General features: G+C 46.8%; 1 protein-coding gene across 1 annotated transcript in view; it reads right to left on the bottom strand.

The window, feature by feature from the left end:
• The window catches only part of LOC144792329 (solute carrier family 2, facilitated glucose transporter member 11-like), a 594529-nt gene that overhangs the window by 318771 nt on the left and 262753 nt on the right, over nucleotides 1-13005 (bottom strand). The window contains exon 8 of the mRNA XM_078667287.1: nucleotides 11872-12059. Within this exon, the coding sequence (XP_078523413.1) occupies nucleotides 11872-12059 (188 nt within the window). The remainder of the gene's footprint in view (nucleotides 1-11871; nucleotides 12060-13005) is intronic.

Genomic DNA, 13005 nt, shown 5'->3' with positions numbered 1-13005 from the left:
CCTATACTAGTTAGTAAGGATTTGATGTTGCGTAGCCAACCAATCTTGTGGAAGTAATCTGCCTCCATTATGTCTTTAAGACCTTCTGCTAAGATGGCCAATTCTGGGATACGCCATATTCTACACCAGTAGAGAATAGGACGTACTCTTGCCAGGTCTACTATGGCTTTTCTGCCTAAACCATAGTGCATGGGGAGCAAAGGGGTGCTTTGTGGTAGGCTTGTGAACTTATTCTCAGAAACGGCTAGAGGATGCAGTTTCTCGAAGTCCCATAGCTCAGTGCTTTACAGAGCTGAGTTCAGTATCTTAAAACTATAGATCTGCAGCGCCGGGGTAAGGGGCTGAGTTAGTGATGTTTTGTGTTCCTTAATCATGGCTCCGGCCAACTGCCTGTGCTTTAGGGCCACAGCATCAATATGCGGCCTTCAGCTGAATCCTTTATGCAGAGTGATTCCTAGATAAGTAAATGCATCAACCTGCTCCAAGGGTTGCCTTTCCATAACCATGCCCCCCTTAAATTACCTATGTTGGGTAAAGGTCATGAACCTTGTTTTTGAGCTATTGACTTTTAGGCCACGTAATGAGCAAAATTCTTCAAAATGCAGCAGAGCACACTGTAGCCCACTTGGTGTTTTGGAAAGTATGAGCGTATAGTCCGCAAACATTGAATGTTTGTGCCTGCTAAAACTGGGGCATCTGTGGAGAAGGAAGCTAAAAAACTAACAATACCCGTTAATAAAGAGTGAGAATAATGTAGGCGCTAAAACGCAACCCTGGCGTACTCCCATTTTAACTGGGAATCGGTCAGTCTTGTTTCCTTGTGCCCCCCAGCTAACTTAAGAATAGTTATGTTCGTTGAGGCGAACAATCAAGAAAAGTAGGTCAGGCGGCAGACAAAGTTCCTGCAGTACCATCTACAGTTTGGACAGTGATACCAAGTCAAAAGCAGACTTAAGATCAACAAAGACTGCATAAATGCTTCCTTCCTTTTTCAAGAGTTGCTGTCTGCCAATAAATTAAAATAAATCGGAATACTTGATCAATAGTAATCAGGTTAGCCTGGAAGCCGGCCTGGAGAGGACTCAAAATATCATTATCATCGATCCAGGTTTGAATTCTTTTCAAAACAAGACGAGCTACGACTATCTGGATTTATTGTATCAGGCTTATTGGCCTGTAGTTCCCTGATAAGGATTCATCTCTTTTTTTCATGAATTGGGATGATCAGAGCTCCATGTGCAATTGCATTTGCTAAAAACATTATGTACTAACTACATTTCGTTTTGTCCCGGAAAAAAATATCCGCGGGGACCGTGTCTATGCCTGGGGCTATCCCACTGGTGACAGTGCTCAGCGCCATTGTCACATCAGCTAAGTTGAAGATAGTATCTGATGGCTTAAATAAAACCAAGAGGCATCATAATCTATTTTATCATTAGATGCATATTGAGCTGAAAAAACTTAACCCACACAGCAGGCTCCACATGATTTTGTAATGATTGCCCTGTGCCTCCCACACCCCATTTTACCAGGCTCCAAAAGCATTGCATGTTCCTCTCCTTACAAGATTCTATAAGGTCCCCCATCTTTTCTCATCCCAGGCCGTTTTGGCAGACAAAATTACCGTCTTGTATAGCTTCCTTGAATGTTGGACACTAAGCTGGTCTCCTGATCTTATTGCCCCCCCCCCAAGGCTCTACGTGCTTTTGCCCTCATTATTATACCAGTGAGGATGATTTTGGCTTCCCTTGACCCTTGATTAACGAGGGATTTGGAAATGTGTGTGTATTCTATCAAAAAGGGTATTATGTAAAAGTCACAATGATGAGACAACTTCTGCGTTAGAGTATGTTCCAGGTCTAAGTTAATAGTTGATAGTATATCGGGACGCTCAATTACCTTTGGCCATTTAAGATGTTGGATGTCATTGATCAATGCCAGTTCACCCGTCTATGAAAAATTGGAAGATTGTCATAGTTCTTTTTGGCCCTTAATTGTGAGTGTTGAACAGAGTGGGTTATGGTCGCTCTCGGTTCTATCCATCACGACTATATTCTGCAGGGTATGCCAGATTTTTAAGCTAATTAACATATAGTTTATTCTGCTAGAATGATGGCCATTGCTAAAAGTATGTGCCCCATGCTTGTCAGGTCTTGTTCTTCCGTTAACTGCCCTTAATCAATCAATCAATCAATCATAACATTTGTATAGCGCGCTACTCACCCGGAAGGGTCTCAAGGCGCTTGGGGGAAAGGGTCCGCTACTGCTCGAACAGCCAGGTCTTGAGTTGTCTCCTGAAGGCGAGATGGTCCTGGGTCAGTCGAAGGTGGATGGGGAGGGAGTTCCAAGTTTTGGCCGCCAGGTAGGAGAAGGATCTTCCTCCGGCGGTGGCTCTGCGGATGCATGGAACGGCGGCGAGGGCGTGGTTGGTCGATCGTAGCAGGCGGGTGGGAGTGTAGAAGGTCAGGCGGTCGTTGAGGTACTTGGGGCCCAGGTCGTGGAGAGACTTGTGTGCGTGGGTGAGGAGCCTGAACGTGATCCTCTTGTTGACGGGGAGCCAGTGCAGGTCCCTCAGGTGGCCGGAGATGTGGCAGCGACGGGGGATGTTCAGGATGAGTCGGGCGGCGGCGTTCTGGATGTGTTGGAGTCTTCTCTGAAGCTTGGCTGTGGTTCCAGCGTAGAGGGTGTTTCCGTAGTCCAGTCGGCTGGTGACGAGTGCCTGGGTGACCGTCTTCCTGGTTTCGGTCGGGATCCATCGGAAGATCTTGCGGAGCATGCGTAGGGTGTGAAAGCAGGATGAGGAGACGGCGTTGACTTGTCTGGTCATCAAGAGGGAGGAGTCCAGGATGAAGCCCAGGTTGCGTGCGTGGTCTGTTGGCTTGGGAGCGGTGCCCAGGGCGGGGGGCCACCAGGAGTCATCCCAGGCGGAGGGCGATGGTCCCAGGATGAGGACTTCCGTCTTGTCTGAGTTCAGTTTCAGGTGGCTGGTCTTCATCCACTCGGCGACGTCTTTCATCCCTTTGTGTAGGCTGGTTCTGGCGGTGTCGGGGTCCCTGGTGAGGGAGAGGATCAGCTGGGTGTCGTCGGTGTAGGAGATGCTGTTGAGGTTGTGTTGGCATGCGATGGCTGCAAGAGGTCTCATGTAGACGTTGAAGAGGGTTGGGCTGAGTGATGATCCTTGTGGTACGCCGCAGATGTCTTCGGTGGCCTCGGATCGAAACGGGGGGAGGCGAACTCTCTGTGTTCTTCCGGCAAGGAACGAGATGATCCACTCCAGTGCCTTCTCTTGGATGCCGATGTTGCTGAGGCGTTGAACTAGGGTGCGGTGGCAGACTGTGTCAAACGCTGCAGAGAGGTCCAGGAGGATGAGTGCCGCTGTTTCCCCGTTGTCGAGCAGGGCTCGGATGTCGTCGGTGGCTGTGATCAGGGCGGTCTCGGTGCTGTGGTTGGCTCTGAAACCGGACTGCGAGGGGTCGAGGGATCCGTTCGTCTGGAGGAAGGCGGACAGCTGTCTGTTGACGATCTTCTCGATGACTTTGGCAGGAAAAGGGAGGAGCGAGATGGGGCGGAAGTTCTTGAGGTCGGTGGGGTCCGCTGTTGGTTTCTTCAGTAGGGCGCTGAGCTCGGCGTGCTTCCAACTCTCCGGGAAGGTGGCGGTGTTGAAGGAGGAGTTAATGATGTTCCGGAGTTGGGGTGCGATGGTGGAGTCGGCCTTGTTGAAGACGTGGTGGGGGCACGGGTCGGTCGGAGATCCGGAGTGGATGGTATTCATCATGCGGGCGGTGTCTTTGGTGGTCACTGTGGTCCAGGTGTGGAGGGCGTGGTGGGAGGCATTGGTTCGACGGTTGGGTGTGTGGATGGTGCGCCGAAGCTGTTGTGGATGTCGGAGATCTTGCGGTGGAAGAACAAGGCAAGAGAGTCGCAGAGATCTTGTGAAGGAGTGATGTCGTTGCCGGTGCTGGCGTTGGAGAACTCCTTGACGATGCTGAAGAGTTCCTTGCTGTCGTGGGCGTTGTTGTCCAGTCGGTCCTTTAGTGATTTTTTCTTGGTGGTGTGGATAAGCTGGTGGTGCTTTCGGGTGGCTTGTTTGAGGGCGGTCATATTGTCAGTGTTCTTGTCGAGGAGCCAGGCTTTCTCGAGGGTGCGGCAGTTCTTCTTGGAGTCCTTGAGTTCGTGGGTGAACCAGGAGGCCTTCTTGCTTCTGGGCCTGATGGGAGGGTTCTTCAGTGGAGCGAGGTCGTCGGCGCAGGCGGTCAGCCACTGTGTGAAGTTGCGGGCTTCTTCGTTGGGGTCCGTTGTGTTGGCGGGTGGGCTCTGGCTGAGGGAGATGGTGAGCTGGTCGGCGGTGATCTTGCTCCAATTCCTGTGAGGTACCTGTTGCGGGTGGTGGTGGGTCGTGGTTCTTTTGAAGCTGAAGTGGACGCAGCTGTGGTCGGTCCAGTGGAGTCCGGTGGCGTGGCTGAAGGTGATGTACTTGCTAGAAGAGAAGACGGGATCAAGCGTGTGGCCGGCGTAGTGGGTGGGGGTGTTGACCAGTTGCTTGAGTCCGAGGTTGGCGAGGTTTTCCAGCAGAGCGGCGGTGTTGCGGTCCTTGTTGTTCTCCAGGAGAAAGTTGAGGTCCCCTAGGAGGATGTAGTCGGCGGAGGGGAGGGCGTGTGGGCTGATGAAGTCGGCGATGTCTTCGCTGAATTGTGTGTGTGGTCCCGGAGGTCTGTAGAAGAGGGTGCCTCTGAGGGTCGTCTTAGGGTCGGTGTGTATCTGGAAGTGGAGGTGTTCCGCGGTGGCGAGGGTGTCGTTGGAGTCGGTCGTGATGCGGATGGTGTTCTTGTGGACGATGGGGATGCCTCCTCCGGTCTGGTTGACACGGTCCCTCCTGATGATCTTGTACCCGTCCGGTATGGCGATGGCGATGTCGGGGGCTGAGGAGACGTTCATCCAGGTTTCCGTGAGGAAGGCGATGTCAGGTGATGTTGTGTCGAGGAGGTTCCAGAGTTCCACGGCGTGTCTGTGGACGGAGCGGGTGTTGAGCAGGATGCACTTCAGGTGGTTGCTGCGGGTGTTTGGCTTGGCGGGAGCGGTGCCGGTTCGGAGACAGGTGAACTTGCAGCTTTTGGAGGTGAAGGGTCCGTGGGTGCGTTTCGGGGTCGTTCGGCAGCAGGCGGGGTTCCGGCCGGCATTGAGTGCGTTGAGGGTGGCGGCGTCGTAGGTCTGTCGGGTCGTCTTGCAACGGCGAGGGCCAGGGGTCCTGGCGCTGGGCGCGGGCCAGGCGCGGACGGGCGCAGACGGGCTTACCTTTGGCGCGCCTTCGGCGCGCTTAGGGCGCGCCCGCTGCGCGTTTGCCGCTCTGCCATATGTGGAGAGTGGGGGGGGGGCGGAGCGAGGGAGGAGCAGCTGGGAGGCGCGAGCGGGGCGGCGAATGGGAAGGGCGACAGAGGGAAGGGGGCGGGGCCGCAGGGGGGCAGCAGCGGGGAGTGGGGAGGTGGCGGGAAACGCGGTAGGGGCTGGGTGCAACAAGGGGCAAACCGAGGGAGAAAACACCAAAAATAAACAACAAGGAACAAAATTAATACAACAAGGGGCGAACAGGGGGAGAGATACACCAAAAATTAAACAAATAACGAAATGAACACAGGGATAATACAATGCAGCGCAAGCAGGGCAAAATGCAGCAACAGCGGACGAGGGTCAGGAGCCCAGCTGCGGGCAGCGGCGGCACTCGGCAGGCACGGGGGGCAGCCTTGGCTCACTCACGGGGAGTGTGCGCGGTGCGTGGGGTGACCGGCCCAGAGGGTCAGACCATGTTTGAGGCTTAAAGCCTTCATGTGTAGCGCAGCCTACTTCCACTTTCGAATTGGGGGTATTTCCAGGGTTAGGGATACCCCACTTCTTGTCCTCCTCCCCCGCTAGATCTAATTCCCCACTATCAAAGGGCTCAAAGGTGGTGTTAAAATATCCCCCTAAGATGACGGAGAAAGACCAGGAGATGTTATGTAAAAGCTCATCTAGGCCAGTAATTGTCTCCGCCCTACGTCCTCTGATATGTCCTCTAGCATAGATGTTATAAATATCGATGTCGCCATATATCCTGCACCCCAGGCGGATAGCAAGAATATCATTGCTATCTGTCTGTAGTGGTTTTATGGTAAAGCCAATCTCCTGCCGGAACTAGATTGGGAGGCCCCCCGAAGAGCTCCCCTTATTGTCTTGAGAAGCTGGTTTATAATAATGTAAATAACCCAAATGATAGTATGGTTCAACTGACCATGTTTCTTGAAAGATACATATGTTGCTTTCCTCAACAAAGGAAAGCCAGTCGGGGGACACTCCCTTAGGCCGCAGCCCAGCAATGTTCCATGATACTATTGATAAACTTTGTTGTGGTTGCTTGATGGACATTAAAGGCCATAGGTGTGGCGGGCCTTATGGAATGATCTGGCGCATGCACCAGATTTTCAGCTGTATTTTCCTATAATAAGAGGCTTTCAGCATGAGGCAACTAACGGTGTATTATGTCCCGTTCTAAGACACTGGCCTGGGAGTTGGGGACTACTAAGAGCGGGGTTTGCCTTCAATCGATCTCGTTCAATGGGGACCCATTATTTTGGAGGGCTGCACAAGATGATCAATATATTTCTGCTGGTAACTCTGGGTAGTTATACTTGAATCATATTTTAGTATTCACCAAATGTTCAGTGCGCAAATCAAAGGCCACCAAGTTTTCCACTAGATCACGGTGCGTCAGTGTAAGTGCTATTATGTCATGTGCGTCCTTAGATCCTCCCAGATCAGGTAACCTTTTAGCCCTGGTTATGTCCTGTGTTAAACCTGCACCCTCTCATCCTTTAGTCTTTCAATATTACTTAGGTTAGCAAGCTTTGCTTTGGCTGGCATGAGTTGGCCTGCCCCTTTACCACAGCTGGGGTGGCTGTTAGAAAATCAAGCAATAATAGGGGTTCGGTATACGGGGCGCTACTTGCCCTTCCTGGGGTAGCTGTTATGGTCCCCTTTCGGCTGCCTCGTGGTGTTAGTGCCCCCCTGGGTATCTTTCTGAGTGTCTGAATGTGCCCATAATTGTCTATGGATACTTTGGACATCAGTATGAACCTTACTAAGGGAGGCTGCGAGGTTGCCTACAGCTGTTTTAATTTTTTTAATTTCCTGAGCTATGGGCCATATGTATCAACAAATTCTTTTGCGATTCCTAAATAGCGATTTTTAAGGAATCGCTATTTAGGAATCGCAAAATGGTATGTATGAAGAAAATCGCCAGGAGGCCCATAGGAATGATTGCGAAATAATTCTCAAATTGCGAATTCGCAATTTGCTAATCGCAATTTGAGAATTATTTCAAGGGTGCAGGGGTGTCTCAAAGACACCCTGCTGCACCCCTGAAATGTACATGGGTGTGCATATGGCGCACATAAATGCCCTATGGGCATGTGTGTGCATCACATGCCACCTTCAAAAATGCCAAAATTTGCATTTTTTGATGAATTCGCAAGTTACCATCAACTACAAGTTGGTGGTAATTTGCGAATTCTTAACCAAAATTCGCTACCCAAAAATGCTACATACATAGCATTTAAGAAATCGCAAAATTGCGATTCCTTAAATGCTATGGCAAAATAAGGAATCGCAAAACTTAGCAATTCCTTATTTTGCGAATATTTCATACATTCCAAAACATGCAAAAAGGCCGTTTGCGATTCGCAAAGGCCGAAATTCGGCGAATTTCGGCCTTTGCGATTCGCAAAAGGCTTGATACATATGGCCCTAAGTCAATTATCTGTGATGTTAGCGGGCTTCGTGTAGTGGCTTTATTAGCTTGAGCTGATAAATTACTAGGTGGACTAACCATACGCTTAGCAGCTGCACTGTTGGAATTCATAGCTATCCTATTTGATGCTAAAGCATCCACATTTAGGCATGAGTCAGCCAATAGCTTAGTTGTATCAGTCGATGACCTCGTCGATTGTACTGAACTAGCTAAACTATTTGAAGCCTCCTCTGAGTCATATTGTTCTAGAAGTGATAAACTATTATGAAAGTGAAACGAAGACAGATCCACTGTGGTATGTGGAGTAATTCTGACCCCACATTCAAAAACTAGCAAATGGTCGAGAGGAGTTATCAGATGTTTTGTTCCTACCTCCACCTTTTTTGAGCATAGCTGGTATCAGGCTGAAGAATGCCCAAGGGCAGATGTGAGTGGGGAAGTGGACCTGGGGGGTGTCAAGAAGAACCTCATATTTAGCCAAGTAGATCTTCAATGAAGTTGAGAACACCCGCGTCCGCCATCGGGCTCGTTGTCTTTTGCTCCCTTTTTGCTTTTTTGGCGGAATTTTCCCTTGACCCACCCTCTGCTGATTTTCGCTTTCCCATCCTAATCACACGCAATTCTATCAATACAAAAAAGGGAAAGTAACCCTATATTAAACAAGATAAGAATCCGCAAACGGTAAGGGGCCGTCTGGTGGAATACAGTTAAGTTCTGCTGGAGGCACAGTATCTTAAACTATTTGGAAGCGACAAGTTGGTCAGATGTTTGCAGTGAACGACAGGAAGGTAGCCCAGCCTGGCCGCCTCCAGCTATAACGGGCAGCTCAGGGGGCCTCTGGGGGTTAAAAGCACGTGAGGGCAGCGACGCTGGTAGCGTGCCTGCAGGATGCTCTGGGGATTGTAGGACCCTCCCTACGGTAGCACTTGCCATCCCGGGTGCAAAGGTAACAGAGTCTTATCGCAACCTTCCCTCAGTTATGTCCTGTGTGGAAAGAAGTTCCAGGGCAAAGGAGCCTAGCAAAGTACTGGAGGACCAAGAGAGTGGACCTAGCCCAGCCTTCTTCAGGCTCTGACGGGCGTGTATGGGAATGCCCCTGGCCGAGGCTTTGCCCAGGTGCATCCCGCGCCACAGGAGCCCCTGAGAGTTCTTATGCACCTCCTGGTGCAATCGCGGGCGTCGGCGCCTCCTGGCGCTATGGACCTTGGGGCTTGGAGTTCCCCAACTGTGAAGGCTGGCTGGATTGCTGGCTTTACCAGCATCAGAGGAGAAACTGGTATGTCATATTTTCATTACACTCGGTGACAAAATGAATTCATTTCTAAAATGCCTTTAAGGCTTAAATGAGTGGGGACTTTTATTTCTGATGCTTCCTGGTGCATCATCCTCCTGGTGCATGGGGCATTAATTTGCTGCTACAGCCGTTTCTCTTCACCTTATTTGAAAGGAATGTCATATTCTATACGGAGAGTTTTTTTTGCATTATTAACGGATGTATGACGTTACAACGCAGGCTATTACAACGCCTGCCTTTACAACGTGGTTTTTACATCGCAAACCTTTACAACGCATAGTGCTTTTAGGCGCTCGATAGTGATTTATTTAATTTACTATTCCAACTCCAGTCCCCGTGGATAGTAGGGAAGGTGTTGGATAGTAAATTAAATATATTCCCTATCCTAGAGCGCCCCCCAGCGCAATGCGTTGTAATGGTTTGCGTTGTAATGACCGCGTTGTAATGGTAGTGCGTTGTAAAAGTTTCGTTGTAAATTATGTTTACCATTATTAACATTATAGCTCGGGGTTTGTGCCTCTCCTTTAGCACCAGTTAGCTTATCAACATTCACTTTTTGTTGTATCTCTTGCGGATGTATGACGTTACGACGCATACTTTTACAACGCCTACCATTACAACGCAATGTTTACAACGCAGGATCCATAACAGCGAATGTCTTTACAACGCATGTTTTTACATCGCAGGTACCTTTACAACGCATGCCATTTAACGTAAGTATTGGTAAGTATATAATTTTTTTTAAATGTAATTATTTTAAATTAATATAATTTTATTTAATTTAATTTTAATTTTACTTAAAAAATGTTTTTATAAATATATATATATTTTTTATTAAATAATTTATGTGTTTTAAAATAATGGGTGTAATAGTAGGGTAAGTGCTGGATAGTGTAGGGGTAACAATTACTATTCTAACTCCAGGGGGGTGTAATAGTAGGGTAAGTGCTGGATAGTGTAGGGGTAAAAATTACTATTCTAACTCCAGGAGGGTGAAATAGTAGGGTAAGTGCTGGATAGTGTAGGGGTAAAATATACTATTCTAACTCCAGGGGGGTGAAATAGTAGGGTAAGTGCTGGATAGTTTAGGGGTAAAAATTACTAGTCTACCTCCAGGGGGGTGTAATAGTAGGGTAAGTGCTGGATAGTGTAGGGGTAAAAATTACTATTCTAACTCCAGGGGGGTGAAATAGTAGGGTAAGTGCTGGATAGTGTAGGGGTAAAAATTACTATTCTAACTCCAGGGGGGTGAAATAGTAGGGTAAGTGCTGGATAGTGTAGGGGTAAAAATTACTATTCTAACTCCAGGGGGGTAAAATAGTAGGGTAAGTACTGGATAGTGTAGGGGTAAAAATTACTATTCTAACTCCAAGGGGGTGTAATAGTAGGGTAAGTGCTGGATAGTGTAGGGGTAAAAATTACTATTCTAACTCCAGGGGGGTGAAATAGTAGGGTAAGTGCTGGATGTGTAGGGGTAAAAAATTACTATTCTAACTCCAGGGGGGTGAAATAGTAGGGTAAGTCCTGGATAGTGTAGGGGTAAAAATTACTATTCTAACTCCAGGGGGGTGAAATAGTAGGGTAAGTGCTGGATAGTGTAGGGGTAAAAATTACTATTCGAACTCCAGGGGGGTGAAATAGTAGGGAAAGTGCTGGATAGTGTAGGGGTAAAAATTACTATTCTAACTCCAGGGGGGTGTAATAGAAGGGTAAGTGCTAGATAGTGTAGGGGTAAAAATATTAATTAATAATAAAATTACATATTTTTTTATAAATAATATTTTGTTTTTAAATAAAATAATTAATGAATATTTATTTATTTTTATAAAAAGAATTAAATACGATTTTTTATATAATTATATACTTACCAATACTTACGTTGTAATGGCAAACGTTGTAAAGGCACCTGCGATGTAAATACATGCGTTGTAAAGACATTCGTTGTAATGGATCCTGCATTGTAAAAGTTGCGTTGTAAAAGTAGTTTGTCGTAAAAGTTGCATTGAAACGGTTGTATACCATCTCTTGCGCATGTGTAGCACTCATGTCACCAGGTCTGCCTAATGTGCATACTTAATACATCAATAAATAAAACACATTTTCGAAAACAGCTTGTCCTCAATATTTTCAATAATAGTTAGGAGGAAGTAGTCCAGCTGTGTCCTTTGCTCAGTGCACTTCCTAGCAGGCATTAGTTTCAACATTCTGAACGTTCCTAACATTCTTAAAGTTCCTAACATTCTGAAAGTTGCCGCCACCGACCCAGGAAATCTTTTCACTAAAAACAATTTCTCATCATAGTATTATTTTTGATTTCGAAACGAAATAAATCCTAACACATACCACAAGCCAATGAATAATTATTGCTGATCTAAAATTGTTCCTAAATACGATTTTTGTTCTTGACAATGAGGTCAAATAACCAGTGGGCTCTTAAGCAATTTGTGTGGAAACAAGGGTTTCTGCTAATTCACTATCAAGAGGCATGCGTTTGTAACGCATATAGTATTGCCTCTTGCCATATTTCTGCATTTTACTCCAGGGACAATTCCTCAAGGACAACCCTAGAGGATTTTGTACTACACAAAGACATGGAATTATGGAATCACATGGGGAACTCAGTGTAGCGGCACCAGTTTATATGTAACCCCCCCATTCCACAAGCATTCTATACCTAGTCGTACCCACCACCCTCATCCCCCTTCCAATTCTGCATCTTTGTAGTATCGTTAATTCAAGGCTATTTCTAGTATCACCACATCACTTGGGTTGGGGCATCTGTATTTCTTAAGATACTTACTGCATCTATTCCGCTGAATTGAGCTGTAGCATTTATTACAATAGTGGCGATAAGCTGCCATTTTTCACTTGGATCTGTGAACACCTCCCACATTTTTTTTGTTTTCTCGCCATTTAACTGATACATCTCTTTCTTTATGTCTTCCAACTCTGGCTGGTAATTCACCGGACCATGGAATGTCTTCAAAGCTATTAAAAGAGAAATACATCGTTCACTCAGTGGTGTTCAATACCTAAGGTGACATGCTTACTTTATTTTTCAAACAATATAAGGTTGATACACTGAGTACTGCTGAATCTTGCAAAAAAATAATTACACCATTATTACAGTGCTGGTAAAAGCTCTGCAAACCTGCACCAAATAATAAATAGTTTATTGCAGCCAAATCTCAAAGAATACAGTAGAATGTGTATTCATTGTTACAATATAATTACGACATAATACATTTTTGTGTTCAAAATAACCAAACTAAGTTCAGTTAACAAAAAACACTTTCGGGAAGCAGAATGGTAAGGATACGATCAGGAAATACCAAGAATTTTAGCTACTCAGAAAATTATCACATAAAAGTAAATGACAGAACGGTAGCTCATTCACCAAAATGTTCATAAGAGGGTAACATTACTATTAAGAGTGGTCACTGTAAAAGAAGCCAGTTACAGGAATGCTTTAACAGCCCAAAGGTTTTAGTTCACAGTTGGTTACCTTGGTGAGATGCACACTGTTCCACTAAGGCTAACACGGTAGAACTGTTTCAAAGATTGAATACTCCTCATTCAAGCATTGGCTCCCACACCATTCAGCCTTTTAGGTAAAATATTTAGGAGGAGACGGAACATGTCAGGTCTGCATAGGTCTGCTCCGTTCTTCCCAGCATCTCACAAGTGCAGAATTGTTCCATAAGAGCACAACTCACTTAGGTTTGCCATTACAATTCAAAATCACAGGTCTTCTGAACAGCATTTTGGGTTTGGTTCAGAGGTTCTTTGTGGTCAGCACCCCTTTCTGGGTCTAGAGCTTCACTGATTCAAAAACAAACAGCATCTTTCAATAGGGGGGTTGACATTAGCACAAGTCGAAATAGCATTTTGGTACCTGTGGAGAAGCGTGGCTCAGTGGTTAGAGGCGGCAGAC

This window comes from Lissotriton helveticus, chromosome 11 (genome assembly GCF_964261635.1).
Source record: "Lissotriton helveticus chromosome 11, aLisHel1.1, whole genome shotgun sequence".
Taxonomy (NCBI): Eukaryota; Metazoa; Chordata; class Amphibia; order Caudata; family Salamandridae; genus Lissotriton; species Lissotriton helveticus.
This window is presented reverse-complemented; position numbering and strand designations above follow the sequence as displayed.